This window comes from Phocoena phocoena, chromosome 13 (assembly GCF_963924675.1).
Source record: "Phocoena phocoena chromosome 13, mPhoPho1.1, whole genome shotgun sequence".
Classification (NCBI taxonomy): Eukaryota; Metazoa; Chordata; class Mammalia; order Artiodactyla; family Phocoenidae; genus Phocoena; species Phocoena phocoena.
Window position 1 is genome coordinate 58,105,550 of NC_089231.1, and position 20,925 is coordinate 58,126,474.

The 20,925-nt window shown below is 39.4% G+C and overlaps 1 protein-coding gene across 1 annotated transcript in view; it reads right to left on the minus strand.

Annotated features, from left to right (window-relative positions):
* The window catches only part of L3MBTL4 (L3MBTL histone methyl-lysine binding protein 4), a 304,644-nt gene that overhangs the window by 223,280 nt on the left and 60,439 nt on the right, over positions 1-20,925 (minus strand). Inside the window, exons 4-8 of the mRNA XM_065889471.1 lie at positions 14,797-14,901; positions 13,623-13,758; positions 11,782-11,873; positions 10,142-10,296; positions 8,978-9,054 (exon numbers count right to left, since the gene is read on the minus strand). Of these exons, the coding sequence (XP_065745543.1) occupies positions 8,978-9,054; positions 10,142-10,296; positions 11,782-11,873; positions 13,623-13,758; positions 14,797-14,901 (565 nt within the window). The remainder of the gene's footprint in view (positions 1-8,977; positions 9,055-10,141; positions 10,297-11,781; positions 11,874-13,622; positions 13,759-14,796; positions 14,902-20,925) is intronic.

The following is a 20,925-nucleotide window of genomic DNA, read 5'->3' on the forward strand; positions in this document are numbered from 1 at the left end:
AGTGGTTAAGAATCCTCCTGCCGGTGCAGAAGACACGGGTTTGAGCCCTGGTCCGGGAAGATCCCACATGCCGCCCACCTGAGGTGCAGAAACAATAACATAAAACAGTATGGCACCTTGTATCAAATGGCCACAGAAAGCTGTTCCGCAGTTAGCAAACTATGCAAGTTAATTCTTTTTCTGCTTTGGAAGGCTTTTTGCTATTGCATTAAAATGCATTTACTGTAGAACACAATATTTACAAGAAAAGAGAGCCTTGCTAGGTCAGGAACCCAATTTATTTCCGTGGCCCATCAATTCCCAGAGCCCTGCAGACCACAAGAAACTCTGAATAAAGAGCTCATGTAGGTCTGCTTAGTCAGTCACCTGCCAAATCAAGTAAGCAGCAATTCTAAAGAGCCTCATCCCTCCCCAGCCCCAGACCCACAGCCCTGGTTAAGGCCCACGTTCCTTATTTTCACGTACAGTGAATCTCCCTAGTGGCCGTCCCAGCCTCCTTTCTAATCTGGCCTACTATTGCCAAATAAATGTTTAACCATAGTTACATCAGAGATTTGACTATCAACTCCTCACTCCAGCTTTTAAAGATCTTTCATAAAATGGCCTTGATCTACCCATCCTACTAATTCCTGATAAATATCCCAAAACTGAAGTGAAATCCATTTTGGACTCCTGCCTTCCAGAACGGTAAGATAGGAAACCTGTACTGCTTTAAGCCACAAACTTCATGGTCATTTGTTATGGGGCAGTACACCTTCATATAATCTTCTCAGTAAAGCACGTCTTTCCCTTTCTGGCCAGGTGTTACCTCTGACTAATTTCACTGCTATCATCTATAACAATATTTATAAACTCACCAAACAGGCCCCAGTAGACCGTCAGCTCCTTGAGGTCAAGAAAGGCTGCTCACCAGCCTTTCCATCCCACCGTCCCCTGACTAAGGTCCTACATAATGATAGTAACAGATTATAAAAACTGAATAAATAAATCATGGGGAGCACAAGTCAACTAATAAATATAGAAGAAATAATGAAATTAGAAAAGCACCATTTGGCAAATATCACACTAGTAACTAATTCATCTCATGAACATCAACAGATGCTAAAAACTAGTGGGTGACAGTTTGATGAAGAACAGAGTACTTCCATAATCTCAAGTCACTCTCCAGCAAAAACATCTTAACTACAAAAGGAAAAAGAGTAATTTTCCAGTGGAGAAGCTTGCCACACACCACTGTAATCAAGTGACCGAGGTCGACGTCGACAGCAAAGGGGCCGTGAAATCGTGTACCACCTGAGCGGATGCCGTGAGAACTGAGCAATGCTTCCGGGACACTCCTCCCCAGGTGTAGAACCCACATCCACGACATCAGACAAGCCCAAGGTGAGAAGCATGTTACAGAACAACCGGCCTGTACTCCACCAAAGTGTCAAGGTCTTGAGAGTCAAGGCCAAGACTGAAGAACCACTGCAGATTGAGGGACACTAAAGAGACATGAAAAGTAAGCACAACCTGTGAGCCTGGATTAACTCTGTTTTTCTGTTTGCTTATTTGTTTTTTTTTTCATAAAGGACATTATTGGGTGACGGGCAAAGCGTGCATCTTGGCCACTTAATCCCAACTGTTCTGGCAAAGGAGGAGGATTTTTTTGTTGCTGTTGTTGTGACTCTTCTGAATCTTAAAAATTATTTCATATTTTAAATAAAGTAAAAACATTTACAAATCACTAATCAGTGTGAGCCTAATGTTCTACGTCACTTCTCACCTCCTCCTCCCCGTCCCCCAACCCCTACCCTGGAGCCCAGCACGCTGCTCGTGACACCGATAATTCCTAAATTTGCCAGGAACTTCCTGCCATCTTACTTTCGTGCATACTGTTCCTTCTACAGAATATTCTCTTCCACCCCATTTCTCACATCCTTCAAAGACTAATGCAAACACTGCTTCCAATGTGAAGACACCCATGTATGAGGTGAGGATTGACCTCTCCCTCTCCTGCGTTCCTGAAAGCTTTCCTTCCATTACCATCAGAAGCCCATGTGCATCAGACCTCACGCAGGGTGGTGAAGGAGAAAGGGCAAGGGAGTTCTAGAGACCAGCTAACAGGGCGTGCTCCCAAACCCCCAGCCCGCCACGTGAGAGGTCTAGGGCCCGTGACCTGACCTCTCTATACCTCAATTCTTCAACTATGGAACCGAAATCACTGACAAAAGCTTACAAAGTTGCCATGAAAACAGATAAATGTGTGACACTGAAATGGAGCAGGACCTTGGGCAGGTCCTTGCCCCCCAATGTCCTCAGCCTGCCTTTTGTCTGTGGCAAAACTCTAGGCAAAGAATAAGTTTAATCAGAGAAGTGAGAAGATGCAGAAGCAGAGGAAAACAGTTAAAGGAGACCAAATAGGGCTTCCCTGGTGGCGCAGTGGTTGAGAGTCAGCCTGCCGATGCAGGGGACACGGGTCCGTGCCCCGGTCCGGGAGGATCCCACATGCTGCGGAGCGGCTGGGCCCATGAGCCATGGCCGCTGAGCCTGCGCGTCCAGAGCCCATGCTCCGCAACGGGAGAGGCCACAGTGGTGAGAGGCCCGCATACCACAAAAAAAAAAAAAAAAAAAAAGGAGACCAAATAATAATAGCTTAGTCATTAAGCACAGTCAAGGACCTTCAGTTCCTCCTTAAGGGCTATAGATAATATTCTGAGCCATCTCCTGTGAGCCGTTTTGCAGATACTGAAGCCCCACCAGGTGGAGGAGGATGACGACATGATGACCAAACTGAAGCTGTGACATAAGCTGCTCCGCTTCACACAGTTCCGAGAACTGGCCTCAAAGAAATGGGAACAAACCTTGGAACTAAAGATTAACTGTACTTAAAACAACCAAGATGATGCTGATCAGACCACCACATGACTGCTTTCAAGATGCCTGTCAGAGCTGACTGTGCTGTCCTGCTCCCGACCTCTGCCTATACAGCCCTGAAAACCCCCTTTAAAAGCCCCGCCCCTGAACAGCCATCAGGAGTTGGTTCTCGGACAGGAGTCCACCCTCTCCCCCGGTTGCTGGCCTCCAAAATAAAGCAAGCTTTCCTTTCCTACCAACACCTGTCTCTTGAGAATTGGCTTTTGAGAGGCGAGCAGCCAGACCTGGGTTCACTAACAACATCATATTGGGCATTCAAGAAAAATGAGACCCAAGACGAGATTCCACTTCACAGTCACTATGATGATATAAACAAAACACAGACAGCAAGTGTGGAGGAACGCGGAGGAACTGTAACCCTCACACACTACTGATGGGTATTAAAACAGAGCAGCTCCTGTGGTGAAGAGTCAGTAAGTAATTACTCACTAACTACTCAGTAAGGTAAACGTAGAATTACTATATGACCCAGCAATTTCACTCCTAAGTATATATACCCAAGAGAACTGAAAACATGTTCAGGCAAAAACTCATACACAAATATTCACAGCAGCAGTATCTGAAATAGTCAAAAAGTGAAAACAACCCAAATGCCCATCAACTGATGAATGAATAAGCAAATTGTGGTTTATCTACACAATGAATATTATTTGAAACTAAAAAGAAACAACGTACTCATACATGTGCAACATGGATGAACTCTAAAATCATTATGCTGAGTGAAAGAAGCCAGACACAAAAGGCCACATATCATATGATTCTATTTACATGAAATATTCAGAAGAGGCAAGACAAAGAGTAGATTAATGGTGTCCAAATGCTGCAGGGAATGGAGGGTGGGGATAACAGCTAAGTGGCTCAGGGTTTCTTTCTGGGGTGACGGAAACTTTCTAAAATTGATCGTGGTGATGGTTACACAACTCTGTAAATATGTTAAAAAAAAAACACTGACTCTTACACTTTAAATGGATGAACTGTATAGTATGTGAATTAGATCTCAATAAAGTTTTTACAAAAATATAAATAGATCCCTTCCTTCAGGGCAAGAATTGTGTTTTATTCTTACTTGGTTCTCCACCTTCTGTAAACACAAAAGTCACTGTGGAGATGATGTTTGCTGAACTGAATCTGAGTTCAGTTGACAGCAGATTTGGAGGGGATCTCAGTGCAGGACACCACCCCTCAGGGGGACATGGTCCCGCTGTCAGTCAACAGGGTCCGCAGGGCTCCCCGTCCACCTGCCCAGATTGAGCGGGAAGCTTGTCGGGGTGGAGGCTCCTGTCGCTGACTACAGAACAGACTTTCACACATACAAGACTGTTGAAAAAAAACACTGTTTTAACTGGTAAACAAGTCACTCTGAGCAATAAAGTGTACTGGAAACTTTGTATACATACAAAACAATCAGAGTTACTTTTAAAATAGCAATACCATTCAAAAGAACTAGAAAAGAAAAAAAGGTAACTTTTAGCTAACAATCTATTAATGTTCTTTAACAGACCAATCTAATTTTTAATTGTACAGAGTTGGCTATATGATGTACTACCTAAAACTATGCTACTAGGAGATTTTACTTCAACAAAAGGATGAGATTTACCCCTATTTGTTAGGAGGTGACTGTTAACTGGACATGGCCTGCCCTTCACCAGATGAAGATCAGAACCTCACTATGAAGCCCGGCAAGCCGTCTGGACAGGGACTTTTCCTCCTCAAATGTAACATCTGTATTATCAGGGTTTTCTATGCACCTACCTAACACTTTTTTGTCATTTTGTGACTTTGACTAAAATCCCGGCAGATTGCATCTTCTGAAGGAATAGAGGGCCCTGCCATACTTTTTAGTCCTTGTAGCAAGATACTGAGTAGAATATGTAACACCTTGGATTAAACTTGCATCAGCAAAATAACACCTTTACAATTTATAGGTCACATGTTTCAAAAAGTAATCTTTTTTTCTCTTTCTCTGAAGAAGTTCTTTTAACGGGAATCTATGAGAATGTGAGTGCACACCAGGGGTAACTGTACAGATCAGCACATGCTGTTCCGCTTTCAAGAGCCTTAATCGCTCTCAGAAGTACAATTACACGCACACACACACAAGCTATGACGAATATAGCAAATACATTTTTTCTGATATGTAATTACAACCATAAAATAAAATTTAATGTAAAAATCTATAGGCATAAATGATGTGTAAAACACAAATTCACTTTAAGTAAAATAACTTAAGTAAAAAAAAGGAAGCAAATTACTAAGAAACAAATCATCCAAACAATGTTTTTCTTATCTTTTCCTATAAACTCTGAATATACATATACAGATATAAAATCTATATGACAGATAATATATATAAAATACAATACATAACATATATGTGTATTTCAAGCAGTTCTAGCTCCAGCCTTGTCGTAGGGGAGAGAATATCTGAAGATTATGTGGGTTGGTAGGTTTTTCTTTTAAAATCTCATGTTTAATTCCCACTTGTGAACTATCTGAGTGCACAGCATTCTATTATCCTGCCTCAGGGCTCCTTCTACCCCCCATGGCCTCAAACCTCTCCTCTCTTGTGCATCTAACCAGGGACTAACATCTCTGGTGCACTCGTGCTTTCCCACAAACCTAGAGGTCAGCATGATCACAACTCATCACGAGCTTTAAGCAATTTTGTTTATCGCCCAGCTTTAATTGCCTTCACCCAATTTTTACTCACAGCTCCTTTGCATATATTTTCATTACACTCCACTCTCTTGATCATACCTTGATTAAGTGGCTAATCTGCTTGAATTTTCATTTTACATTTACTTCCCAAACCAAATGGGAAGCTTTCTGGCATTCAGTGAAGGCCACTGTGCAGGGTCAACACCCTGCAGCACCATAAGAGGGGACCCCTTTCTAACATGGTTGAGTCCCCACTGAATACGAGTAATCATATGGTGGATTAAGGTTTTAAATAACCAAACTTCTTGACTTATTGTTCATCCTGCTTTTCCTTAGCACTCAGAGCAGCTTTAGATACTCTAATAGGAATAAAAACATTTTAAAAGAGTAGATGACTTTGGGACTTCCCTGGTGGCGCAATGGATAAGACTCCATGCTCCCAATGCAGGCGGCCTGGGTTTGACCCTTGGTCAGGGAACTAGATCCCACACGTATGCTGCAACTAAGAGTTCGCATGCCACAACTAAGGAGCCCTGGAACCGCAACTAAGGAGCCTGCCTGCCACAACTAAGACCTGGTGCAACCAAATAAATAAATAAATTTTTTTTAAAGTAATGCATTAAAAAAAAAAAAGAGTACATGACTTTATGAGTACAGACACAAAATTCCTCAATAAAATATTAGCTAACCAAGTAGTGCAGCAACATGTAAGAAAAAATATATTTATACACACACATGAGATTTATCCCAAGAAGACAAGATTGTTTCAACATATAGAAAGCAATAAATATAATAGAACCATATTAACAGAATACAGGACGACCCTTTCATGATAAAAACAACTAGGAACAGAGGGGACCTTCCTCAATCTGATAAAGGGCATCCACGAAAAGCTCACAGCAAACATCATGTTTAATGTGCAAAGACGAAGTGTTCCCCTAGGATCAGGAACAAGAAAAGCATGTCTGATCCTGCCACTATTGTTCAACATGCACTGGGAGGTCCAGACAGAGGATTCAGGAAAGAAAGAAAACGTATTCAGATCAGAAAGGAAGAAGTGAAAGTATCTTTACTTATAGATGACATAATTTTGCATATAGAAAATCCTAAGGAACACACACACACACACAACTATTAGAGCAAATAAATGAATTCAGAGTATAAGGTCATTGCACAAAAATCATTGTATTTCTACAAAGTAGCAATGAACAATCCAAAGATGAAATTAAGAAAACAATTCCATTTACAGCATTTAAAAGAACAGACCAAAGACATGACAAGAAAACAACAGACCAATACCCCTTATGAATATAGATACAAAAGTTCTTAACAGAACTGTAGCAAACTGAACTCAACAGCAAATTAGAAGGATTATACACCATGAAACAAAGGGGAAGGAAGTCCCACACAATCTTCTCAATAGATGCAGAAAAAGCACTGGACAGAATTCAACACCCTTTTATGATAAAAACGCTCAGAAAACTAGGAGTAAAAGGGAGCTTCCTTAACATGATATGGGGCATTTATGAAAAACCCACAGCTAATATCATACTTGATAGTGAGAGACCGAAATCTTTTCACCCTAAGTCTAGGAAAAAGACAAGAATGCCTACTTTTACCGCTACATTCAATACTGTACTGGAAGTCCTAGCTAGCATAATTAGGCAAGACACAAAATTAAAGGCATTCAAATTAGAAATATGAATTTTTTGGAACTTTACTATTTTGATAGACTACACAATTCTATATGAAAAAATCCCATAGCATCCACACAAAAAACCTCCTAGAGCTAATAAACAAATTCAGCAAAATTGCAGACTGTGAAATCATTTGTGTTTCTTTATGCCAGAAATAAAAAAAATTCCAAAAATAAATAAATAAAACAATTCCATTTACAACAGCATCCAAAAGAATAAAATACCAATAAATTTAACCAAGGAGGTAAAAGACCTGTACACCCAAAACTAAAAAATACTGCTGACAGAAATGAAAGAAGGTCTAAGTAAGTGAAAAGACATCCCATGTTCATGGATTAGAAAACTTAATACTGTTAAGATGGCAACACTCCCTAAAGCAGTCTACATTGAACATAACCCTTATCAAAATCCCAATAGTCATTTCTCCAGAAATGGAAAAGCCAATCCTCAAATTCATAAAGAACTGCAAGGGGCCGCAAATAGCCAAAGCAATCTTGAAAAAGAAGAACAAAGTTGGAGGGTTCACATTTCCATATTTCAAAACTGACTAAAAAGCTACAGTGGTCAAAACAGCATGGCAGGGGGCTTCCCTGGTGGCGCAGTGGTTGAGGGTCCGCCTGCCAGTACAGGGGACATGGGTTCGTGCCCCGGTCTGGGAGGATCCCACGTGCCACGGAGCGGCTGGGCCTGTGAGCCATGGCCACTGGGCCTGCATGTCCGGAGCCTGTGCTCCGCAGCGGGAGGGGCCGCGACGGTGAGAGGCCCGCGTACCACAAAAAACAAAAACAAAAACAAAAACAAAAAACAGCATGGTACATATTAGCTAATGCAATAAGACAAGTAAAGGAAATAAACGATATATTGACTGGGAAGAAAGAAATATAACTTTGTTCACAGAGGTGTAGAATATCCAAAAGCATCAACAAAGAAGCTCCAAGAACCAATAAGTGATTATAACAAGGTTGCAGGATACAAGGTTAACATATAAAATTCAACTGCTTTCCTATATACCAGCAATGAACAAGTGAAATTTGAAATTTAAAACACAATACCATATACATTAGCACTCAAAATAACAGAATAGTTATAAAATCTAGCAAAATATATGTAAGATCTATATGAGAAAAACCACAAAATGCCACTGAAATAAATCAAAGAACTAAATAAATGGAGAGATATTCCGTTTCCGTAATGAGAAAACAGATAAATAACATGAAAGTCCCTATGTCAGTGTTTAGCTGAGCCACTAAGTTGGCTTGGTGAAGGGGTCTGGCAAGTCTAGGCCCTCATTATTAATTCTCACTTCTTAAGTTTCTACATTTCTTACACTTAACTCCAAAGTTAAGTATATTTAATAACCTAATGGTCAATTAATGAATTAACATTGGTAATAAGTTAAATTACATAGGTGGAAATAGCTAGTTTTAAAAGTCAGTTCACAGTGATTGCACTCATTTCGTTGGATAAAAAAATAGCACTTTTTTTAAATGGCTGCCTAATATGTCTTTATAAACACAGTCCATTTGCATTATGGGGAAGGATGTGCAGATTTCAGACATCTGGGTCCCTTGATGGTCCACAGAATCTTGCACGATATTTTTATCATACACTTTGTATTGAAATGTGGTGTCCATAAACAAAAATAAGAATGGGCATTGCCACTCACACAGAGATGACTTCAAAGAGAACCCAGCCAGTCCACTCACCTTGGGGTGCTATCAGAGTTCTTCCATGCTCCTGACACCAACCAACTGGCTGAACATAAGGACTATTGACGTCACACCTGCAAAAACAGGATTCTATTTTAGATCCCATATTAACACCAGAGAAAGAATCCAAGAGTAATGTTCATTCTAGATATTAAGAGATGACATGGAAAATACTACGGCATAGCTAAAATATTTTATAGCCTAAGAGAAACAGAAGTAATTTTAGTTCTGTATTTTGTAAGCTGAGTGGCCAAACTTCTCTTTTACATAACCTTCTTGAAATTTAAAAGTATTTCTTTAAAAAGTGTTTGACTAGGACCTGAACTGCCAGTGATCTCCCCAGAGAGTGAACATTTTAATAAACCCCTTCTACCACTTCTTGCTACCAGCAAGGGAAAATATTAATAGGCCAGTCCAAATTTTAATAAGACGGGCCAGACTCCACATGCCCACAATTTCCTCCCTCTCCTTTTCGGGAACCCAGACTATACTACCTAAGACACATACAGCAATTAATCCATGCTCTTCTTCTTAGTTCAGAGAAGAAAACAGCCCCCCTCCTCCCACCGTGCACATGAAGAACCACAGCCTCAGGCGGGGACTTGTCAATTATTCAGGATATGCTCTTAAGAAATGCCACAAAAATTATTTTTGCCGTGCCCTCTTCCATATTTCAGGTTTTCACCCAGAAAATCCTTTTAACTCATGCAATGTTAGTTTAATGGCATTCGTGAGCATACATTTTCTCTGCTCTTCACAGGCTTTCAAATAATTCACTCCATTCTCCCTGAATCTTCCCTTTTAAAACTATGACAGTCTGAGTTCAACATTTTTCAGGAAAAAATAATACTGCAAGTTCTTAACTTCCTCTTTACAGAAATGCTTCCCTTACAAACTAGACACAATATAGTGGACTGCCCTGAACTGGTCACATTATTTCAGATGAGGCCTCATTAGGCAACCTCTCAGAGATGAAAAAAAACTTTCTCGGTTCTTTAATTAAACAGTTCACGAGGAAAAGAAGGTAGTGACAAGCCAGCCACTAGGTTCCTCATGTTCATTACTATAAGGACAGCAAGAACAGTGACAGTCATGGAATGAACATAAATTCTTAACGGCAAACACGAACACACAAAAATACAACGCAGATTGGTGTCTCACCAGTAATCGTAACTATCATCCCAATTGTCAAAATGCACTAGCAAGCGATCTCCAACAATATCTGCTACGGTTGCCACACATACCAAGGAAGGGTTCTTCTTGTCGACAGCCTCCAGCTTCATTCCAACCTGAAATTCCTTAGGCACTGGCCCATTCTAACACGGGGAAGAGGCACAAAGAGAAACAGGACACCAAACAGGACTGAGCCACTGTCAAAACTTCTGTCATGTTTAGCATCAGAAAAGTCTACAGGGTATCAACACTTAAACTGCAGAATGAAGCCAGCCAGTAAAAATATTCCAACAGACTGTTACCAAGTGTACATTCATAAAAAAGGAATCCCAGGAAATGAACTTTTACTCTGTGCTTTTCTCTTTTGTTGTGCAGGTAGGTTTTATTTCCCCTTTCATCATCATTTTCCCTCTTCAGTTCATAGAATAATCTGTATTAATTTTAAAATACACTGTTTACTGAATACAGTAATATCAAATAATTTTCTCTGGTCCCCGTAGGCTTTAGATGGGTGGTATATTTCCAAATACCACTATTTGGAAAAGTTTTAAAGATATGCTCTTTAGCACTAAAATTACCACTTATATACTTTGATCAAGTGTTGAAATTAGTGGCTTTCTCAACATTTAAGGAACACATGCGCTTATCCATAAATAAATCATAGTTAAAAAAAAACAAATGCTTTTTTTTAGTACCTGCATATATTTTTTAGTATTAAAAATACTAAGGGCTATGATTTATAATAACATGACAATGATAAAGCCCCACTTTTCCTGTAGCTATAATTAGCCAGGCCTGGGATTTAGAAAATATACACACAATATCCAGGGACTAGAAGAGGGTTTTTTTTCCCTACTTCTTTACTACCTATACTGGACCCTGATTTTTGGTTTCCTTTAGCACCTTACTTTTCTTAAAGCATTTTCACATTTCTCTAACTCTCTTCCTTGATACGAGTCTGAAACATGTTGAACAGTTGTAGAACACTGATTCAACAGCAGGACACTGAAGCCTGGGGAAGGGGGTGGGGGGTGGGGACTGTCCTCAGGGGACACAGCCAGCAGGTGGTGGGGCCTCCCTGGCTCCAGGCTTCCTGCCCTTCCGCGGTGTGTGGCCTCACCTGGGGCCCAGAGGAGGCAGGGCTGTGACTGTTTCTCCTTCTCTCCTGAACACCTGTTAGGCTGCTGGGACACAGAGGGTGAGTGTGCTCCACCCAAATCCTCACACACCCTTCGAATCTATATGAACCGTCACCCTCTTTTTCATTACACGTAAATACAACTGGACCAGGTACAGTCAAAGTCCACCTGGCATATCAGCAGGTCTCAAAGCATCAAACTAAATTTAAACGACTAACTCACTAGAAGCAAAAAGAAACACCTTCTAAAAGGCATTTTAAATTTTAGCCAGCTTTACATATAAATGTTTCTACTCTCTCCATCTAATTATTTAATTGTATGTTTAAAAGAAAAACAAATATGCCCATAGGAAACTGACAAATCTAGTGAGAAAAGTCATAGGAAGCTAAGGATTCTTAAAAGATTAAAATAGAACAGAATACATAGTGAATTTTAAGAAATTTAAGTTGAAGTAAAACTCTGATTTATACTATGGAAGAAAATACTTACAGAATTTCTGTTTCTGAATAATTTCTTGGGAGCATTTTGCAATTTGCAGGCCTTCAAGTAATCCATCCAAACAAATTTATCTTTTCTATAACCTAAAAAAAAGTATGAATTATTCAAAATACCCACAAGATGTAACCATGTGCATAATAATGTATCAATACTATTCTTATTCAGTTTTCTGCCATAAATTCAGATTTCTGCCAAAATCCTTTAGCAGACACAAAAGATTTACATTAAAATCTCTAAACTGTTTCAGTGCTGTTTTAATGTATGGAATTCCAAACTGTTGAGTTTGATTTCCCACCATGCATGTCATTCCCTACGAAGTTTAAAACTCATTCAAATATGGAATCAGTACCCTGGTGGCCTGACAGGAGTCTCATCTCCTGCGTCCCTCAGGCCTCCTGAAGCAGCCACGTCCCCGAGGCCAGCGTGGGCCTGATGGTAAGCAGCCCCGGGGGAGCCAGACACTGCAGGGGCAACAGAACCGCCCCCCAGGCCACGTGGCAGTTCCAGCTTTCTGCCCTTGTCTTTACGGGCTTCCCAATAAAATGCCTGACCCTCCCGTCCATGTGCCCTAAAGCAGCTCGTGTGGGGCTGGCCCAAATAACCAGGCTCAGGAAATACTCAGACTGAGTGTCACAGAACAGACGTCAAACTCCTTGCACTGGCCTTCAAGGCCGCGGTGACACCTCTCACTTATCTCCTTCCTCCTGGCCCTTGGCTCGCTCCAGCGCTCCTGTGATTACTGGTCTGCGCCACACCCGCTGCTGGGCTCTGACACGTGCTCCTCCCCAGGGAGCCAGCTGGCTGTCTCTGTCGTGCGTCCGTCCAGGCACCTGTCAGATGTCACACCCCAGGCCTGTCTTCACCTTGCTTATTGCAAGGGCAGCCCTGGGACCCCACTCAGCGCTCCATGCCTGTCGCCGCTAGACACGCACCTTTCTCTCTGTTTATCCTCCTTCTCCCCTCTGGAATGAAAGCCCCGTGAAGACAGAGACGGTTTCCTTTATTCACTGCTCTGTCTCCAGGGCCTGCACACAAGAAAGGCTCCAAGAACACCAACCACCCACGGGGTGAATGAGCCTGGGGCCTGTTCCAACCTCCCTGAAACCCAGCAATCTCAGAGGACCCTGCTGCCAGCCTCAGGGGTGGATCCCAGAGGATACCCTGAGCTGCTTCCTAAGAGTAAAATGACTATACAGTGACTCCAGAAGTTGCCACGGTCAGCCAGGAGTCTAACACCCAAGCAGGAGACCTTATATACAAATTTGCTGGTCAAGGAAACAGGCCCACTGGCATCTCAACCTATGAATCCTCACCTCACTAGCAGGCAGCAGGTAAGAAAGGTTTCAGTCATGTCTGCCAGACCCAGTTCCTCTCCCACATAACAAAAGACAAAGATGAGATTTTTAATTCCCATCGAAAGAAAACAGTGAATTTTTCACTTTCACAGTTCCCTGTGCTCCATGATTTCTGCTTGAAACAAATGATATACAGTGAATCAAGTTTCCTCACTGTACAGCATCACTGATTAAGTGAAATATTTTATTACACCTGTAATTTAAACATTAGTTTCTTCATTCCTTATAAAGTTTAATAGACTTTATGTAAGATAAAATGCTCTCATGAGATTTTACTTCTGCCCTATGTACCTCAGAGTATTTGACCTAAACGGTCTCTGATGCTTTTCTTTAAAGACATTTATTTATTTCTAACAGTGATATCTTGTAGTCTTACTGCTTTTTGTGGATCAAACTTTCATTTTGAAAATCAATTCACACCAGGCTCTCTTGCTAGTATTTCATTAAAAAGCTGATTGTCTTTTCCTCCTGACTTACCCTTAGGGATGTGTAATTCATGTTTGGTCTTTTCACACCACCCTACTGGATGAATGTCAGGGGAACCAGCATTAGTCCAAAAATCATAGCAGCTTAAATAACCGTCAAAATGAAGTCTGAGACGGTAACCACACACCTGCAAAACGGAATGTTTACAATCGTTCATTAAGAGTCATGCATTTGAAGTGTACACAAAATTAACAAAATATTCATTTATTCTGTCAACACCATCAATATATATGAACCAATCCTTACATCCAAATGTCTTAACAAACAAATTCATAGATGAATCTGGATAAGACAAATGCTGACAAACTAGACACTATCTTTCAAGTATCAAAAATTTTTCTGCAAAAAAACTATCCTTTTACTCAGTCTAGGAATCTGAGGTCAATTTACATAACCATTAATCGACAAGTTTGTTTATTTGTTCATTCAATACCTAGCAAATATTCCTTTCAGAAACCCCATCTCCTGCTGTCTGGCTTGGATTCATACCCCAAAACAGTGTAACCTAAAGTACACAGCAAAAACAAAATGGGTATGACCTTACTTAACCTAACATATGGATCCAGCATACTCAACAAAGAAAAACAGTCTGAGAAACACATCTCCTAGACATGCTATACAAGTTCAATAACTATAATCATTCAGTAAATTAAGTGTTTTCTATGTTTGATGTTATTCGAAATACTGAGGTCTTTTATCAATTTAATAACATAAAATGTTTAGTAAATATTATATAAGCCATTTACTTTATCAATGGCTCCTCACCCTATATAATTTTCATAAAATTCATGTATTTATATAAATATATAATTCATAAGCATGGATTTTTTCATATACATTTCTCACTAGTTCAGATAAAACTTGAATAATTGTCTCTTTTAACAGACAAAAGCAACATTTTGGGATTCACTGATTTTTATCAACCTCAGGTGAAAACTATTTACCAATTAAATCAAGAGTTACCACTAGTAATGAGAAACTTAGAAATTTAATCTTCAAACAAGGAAAAAATTTCATTAAAGAACATACTTCACTCATCACTGAATAAAATAAATCCATAATGTACTTGGACTTGTTTATAACACAAAGTACTGAAATTCATCATTCTCTAGAAAATTCTTTCCTGTCACTGCAATTAGCCCAAGACAATAACACTATTTCTTACCTCAGCCACAGAAAGCACACAAAACACAGATGGATGACGGGGGTCAATGCCTTCTAATCTCATTCCAACCTGAAAACCATTTTCACACTCCGGAAAGGACTGGTCCTACGAAAGTTCATGATATAATATTAATCACCAAAATATCTTCACAGTTTGATATTAAAACACTTGGTGTCTCTATGCACACAATCATACACGTTTGGAAGCTCAATAATATAACCAAAGAAAGAAGCCTGCTCTTGGAGATTTTGCCCTCAAAGACGGCTTGATCGGTTGTATGTTCTTTGAAATAGTTCATCTGCCAAACTTTATGTCCTGTGAACTCCCCACCTACTCCTTTTGCCCATTTTTCCTTAATGATCTGAAGGAGCTCTTCCTGTACTCTGGACACAATCCTTTGTTGATTATAATGGTTACTTAGTCCCAATCTGTGACTTACTTGGCTTTTCACGTTATGATGACTGTGGAGAATTTTATTTTAACGTAATAAAATATATCAGTTATTTCCTGTACAGTTGGCACATCTAGCCTATGAAATCCCTTGCAACACTGAAGTTACATAGATATTCTCCTACTGTTATTTTATTTTTTAACATCTTTATTAGAGTATAATTGCTTTACAATGGTTTGTTAGTTTCTGCTTTATGACAAAGTCAATCAGTTATACATATACATGTGTCCCCATATCTCTTTCCTCTTGCATCTCCCTCCCTCCCACGCTCCCTATTCCACCCCTCTAGGTGGTCACAAAGTACTGAGCTAATCTCCCTGTGCTATGCGGCTGCTTCCCACTCCATCCATTTTACGTTTGGTAGTGTATATATGTCCATGCCACTTTCTCACTTTGTCCCAGCTTACCCTTCCGCCTCCCAGTATCCTCAAGTCCATTCTCTAGTAGGTCTGCATCTTTATTCCCGTCTTGCCCCTAGGTTCTCCGACCATTTTTTTTCCTTCTTTAGATTCCATATATATGTGTTAGCATACGGTATTTGTTTTTCTCTTTCTGACTTACTTCACTCTGTATGACAGTCTCTAGGTCCATCCACCTCACTGCAAATAACTCAGTTTCGTTCCTTTATATGGCTGAGTAATATTCCACTGTATACATGTGCCACATCATCTTTATCCATTCATTTGTTGATGGACACTTAGGTTGCTTCCATGTCCTGGCCATTGTAAATAGAGCTGCAATGAACATTTTGGTACATGACTCTTTTTGAATTATGGTTTTCTCAGGGTATATGCTCAGTAGTGGGATTGCTGAGTCATATGGTAGTTCTATTTTTAGTTTTTTAACAAACCTCCATACTGTTCTCCGTAGTGGCTGTATCAATTTACATTCTCACCAACAGTGCAAGAGGGTTCCCTTTTCTCCACACCCTCTCCAGCATTTCTTTGTAGATTTTTTGATGATGGCCACGCTGACCAGTGTGAGATGATATCTCATTGTAGTTTTGATTTCCATTTCTCTAATTATTAATGATATTGAGCATTCTTTCATGTGTTTGTTGGCAATCTGTATATCTTATTTGGAGAAATGTCTATTTAGGTCTTCTGCCCATTTTGGGATTGGGTTATTGGTTTTTTTGATATTGAGCTGCATGAGTTGCTTCTATGTTTTGGAGATTAATCCTTTGTCAGTTGCTTCATTTGCAAATATTTTCTCCCATTCTGAGCATTGTCTTTTCATCTTCTTTATGGTTTCCTTTGCTGTGCAAAACCTTGATTAAGTTTTTTGTTTATTTTTGTTTTCATTACCATTTCTCTAAGAGGTGGGTCAAAAAGGTTCTTGCTGTGATTTATGTCATAGAGTGTCCTGCCTATGTTGTCCTCTAAGAGTTTGATAGTTTCTGGCCTTACATTTAGGTCTTTAATCCATTTTGAGCTTATTTTTCTGTATGGTGTTAGGGAGTGTTCTAATTTCATTCTTTTACATGTAGCTGTCCAGTTTTCCCAGCACCACTTATTGAAGAGGCTGTCTTTTCTCCACTATATATTCTTGCCTCCTTTATCAAAGATAAGGTGACCATATGTACGTGGGTTTACCTCTGGGCTGTCTATCCTCTTCCATTGATCTATATTTCTGTTTTTGTGCCAGTACCATACTGTCTTGATTACTGTAGCTTTGTAGTATAGTCTGAAGTCAGGGAGCCTGATTCCTCCAGCTCCGTTTTTCTTTCTCAAGATTGCTTTGGCTATTCGGGGTCTTTTGTGTTTCCATACAAATTGTGAATTTTTGTGTTCTAGTTCTGTGAAAAATGCCAGTGGTAGTTTGATAGGGATTGCATTGAATCTGTATATTGCTTTGGGTGGTAGAGTCATTTTCACAATGTTGATTCTTCCAATCTAAGAACATGGTATATCTCTCCATCTGTTTGTATCATCTTTAATTTCTTTCATCAGTGTCTTATAATTTTCTGCATACAGTTTTTTTGTCTCCTTTGGTAGGTTTATTCCTAGATGTTTTATTCTTTTTGTTGCAACGGTAAATAGCAGTGTTTTCTTAATTTCACCTTCAGATTTTTCATCATTAGTGTATAGGGATACAAGAGATTTCTGTGCATTAATTTTGTATCCTGCTACTTTACCAAATTCATTGATTAGCACTAGTAGTTTTCTGGTAGCATCTTAGGATTCTCTATGTATAGTATTATGTCATCTGCAAACAGTGACAGCTTTACTTCTTCTTTTCCGATTTGGATTCCTTTTATTTGTTTTTCTTCTGATTGCTGTTGCTAAAACTTCCAAAACTATGTTGAATAATAGTGGTGAGAGTGGACATCCTTGTCTTGTTCCTGATCTTACAGGAAATGCTTTCAGTTTTTTACCACTGAGAACGATGTTGGCTGTGGGTTTGTCATATATGGCCTTTATTATGTTGAGGTAAGTTCCCTCTACGCCTACTTTCTGGAGGGTTTTTATCATAAATCGGTGTTGAATTTTGTCAAAAGGTTTTTCTGCATCTATCAAGATGATAATACGGCTTTTCTCCTTCAATTTGTTAATATGGTTTATCATGTTGATTGACTTGCATATATTGAAGAAGCCTTGCATTCCTGGGATAAACCCCGCTTGATCATGGTGTATGATCCTTTTAATGTGCTGTTGGATTCTGTTTGCTAGTACTTTGTTGAGAATTTTTACATCTTTGTTCATCAGTGATATTGGCCTGTAGTTTTCTTTCTTTGTGACATCTTTGTCTGGTTTTGGTATCAAGGTGATGGTGGCCTCGTAGAATGAGTTTGGGAGTGTTCCTCCCTCTGTTATATTGTGGAAGAGTTTGAGAAGGATAGGTTTTAGCTCTTCTCTAAATGTTTGATAGAATTCTTTCGCCTGTGAAAGCCATCTGGTTCTGGGCTTTTGTTTGTTGGAAGATTTTTAATCACAGTCTCAATTTCAGTGCTTGTGATTGGTCTGTTCGTATTTTCTATTTCTTCCTGGTTCAGTCTCGGAACGTTGTGCTTTTCTAAGAATTTGTCCATTTCTTCCAGGTTGTCCATTTTATTGGCATAGAGTTGCTCGTAGTAATCTCTCATGATCTTTTGTATTTCTGCAGTGTCAGTTGTTACTTCTCCTTTTTCATTTCTAATTCTATTGATTTGAGTCTTCTCCCTTTTTTTCTTGATATGTCTGGCTAATAATCAAATTTGTTTATCTTCTCAAAGAACCAGCTTTTAGTTTTATTGATCTTTGGTATCGTTTCCTTCATTCCTTTCTCATTTATTTCTAATCCGATCTTTATGATTTCTTTCCTTCTGCTAATTTTGGGGTTTTTTTGTTTTTCTTTCTCTAATTGCTTTAGGTGTAAGGTTAGGTTGTTTATTTGAGATGTTTCTTGTTTCTTAAGGTAGGATTGTATTGCTATAAACTTCCCTCTTAGAACTACTTTTGCTTCATGCCATAGGTTTTGAGTCGTTGTGTTTTCATTGTCATTTGTTTCTAGGTATTTTTGATTTCCTCTTTGATTTCTTCAGTGATCTCTTGGTTATTAAGTAGTGTGTTGTTTAGCCTCCATGTGTTTGTATTTCTTACAGATTTTTTTCCTGTAATTGACATCTAGTCTCATAGTGTTGTGGTCAGAAAAGATATTTGATACGATTTCAATTTTCTTAAATTTACCAAGGCTTGATTTGTGACTCAAGATATGATCCTGGAGAATGTTCCGTAAGCACTTGAGAAGAATGTGTATTCTGTTGTTTGTAGATGGAATGTCCTATAAATATCAATTAAGTCCATCTTGTTTAATGTATTATTTAAAGCTTGTGTTTCCTTATTTATTTTCATTTTTGATGATCTGTCTATTGGTGAAAGTGGGGTGTTAAAGTCCCCTACTCTGATTGTGTTACTGTCGATTTCCCCTTTTATGCCTGTTAGTATTTGCCTTATGTATTGACGTGCTCCTATGTTGGGTGCATAAATATTTTAAATTGTTGTGTCTTCTTCTTGGATTGATCGCTTGATCATTATGTAGTGTCCTTCTTTGTCTCTTGTAATAGTCTTTATTTTAAAGTCTATTTTGTCTGATATGAGAATTGATACTCCAGCTTTCTTTTGATTTCCATTTGCATGGAATATCTTTTCCCATCCCCTCACTTTCAGCCTGTATGTGTCCTTATGTCTGAAGTGGGTCTCCTGTAGATGGCATATATATAGCTCTTGTTTTTGTATCCATTCAGCCAGTCTATGTCTTTTGGTTGGAGCATTTAAACCATTTACATTTAAGGTAATTATCAATATGTATGCTCCTATTACCATTTTCTTAATTGTTTTGGGTTTATTATTGTAGGTCTTTTCCTTCTCTTGTGTTTCCTGCCTAGAGAAGTTCCTTTACAATTTGTTGTAAAGCTGGTCTGGTGGTGCTGAATTCTCTTAGATTTTGCTTGTCTGTAAAGCTTTTAATTTCTCTGTCCAATGTGAATGAGATCCTTGCTGGGAACAGTAATCTTGGTTGTAGGTTTTTCTCCTTCATCACTTTCAATATGTCCTGCCACTCCCTTCTGGCTTGCAGATTTTCTGCTGAAAAATAAGCTGTTTACCTTATGGAGATTTCCTTGTGTGTTATTTGTTGTTTTTCCCTTGCTGCTTTTAATATGTTTTCTTTGTATTTAATTTTTGACAGTTTGATTAATATGTGTCTTCGTGTATTTCTCCTTGGATTTATCCTGTATGGGACTCTCTGTGCTTCCTGGACTTGATTAACTATTTCCTTTCCCATATTAGGGAGGTTTTCAACTATAATCTCTTCAAATATTTTCTCAGTCCCTTTCTTTTTCTCTTCTTCTTCTGGGACCCCTATAATTGGAACATAGGTGTGTTTAATGTTGTCGCAGAGATCTCTGAGACTGTCCTCAAATCTTTTCATTCTTTTTTCTTTATTCTGCTCTGCAGTAGTTATTTCCACTATTTTATCTTCCAGGTCACTTATCTGTTCTTCTGCTTCAGTTATTCTGCTATTGATCCCTTCTAGAGAATTTTTAATTTCATTTATTGTGTTGTTCATCACTGTTTCTTTGCTTTTTAGTTCTTCTAGGTCCTTGTTAAACGTTTCTTGTATTTTCTCCATTCTGTTTCCCAGATTTTGGATCATTTGTACTATCATTATTCTGAATTATTTTTCAGGTAGACTATTTCCTCTTCATTTGTTAGGTCTAGTAGGTTATTGCCTTGCTCCTTCATCTGCTGTGTGTTTCTCTGTCTTCTCATTTTGCTTAACTTACTGTGTTTGGGGTCTCCTTTTCGCAGGCTGCAGGTTCGTAGTTTCCGTTGTTTTTGATGTTTGTCCCCAGTGGCTTAGGATGGTTTAGTGTGTTGTGTAGCCTTCCTGGTGGAGGGGACTAGTGCCTGTGTTCTGGTGGATGTGGCTGGATCTTGTCTTTCTGGTGCGCAGGTCCACGTCTGGTGGTGTTTTCTGGGGTGTCTGTGGCCTTATTATGATTTTAGGCAGTCTCTCTGCTAATGGATGGGGTTGTGTTCCTGTCTTGCTAGTTGTTTGGCATAGGATGTCCTGCACTGTAGCTTTCTGGTCGTTGAGTGGAGCTGGGTCTTGGCGTTGAGATGGAGATCTCTGGGAGATTTTCGCCGTTTGATATTACATGGAGCTGGGAGGTCTCTTGTGGACCAGTTTCCTGA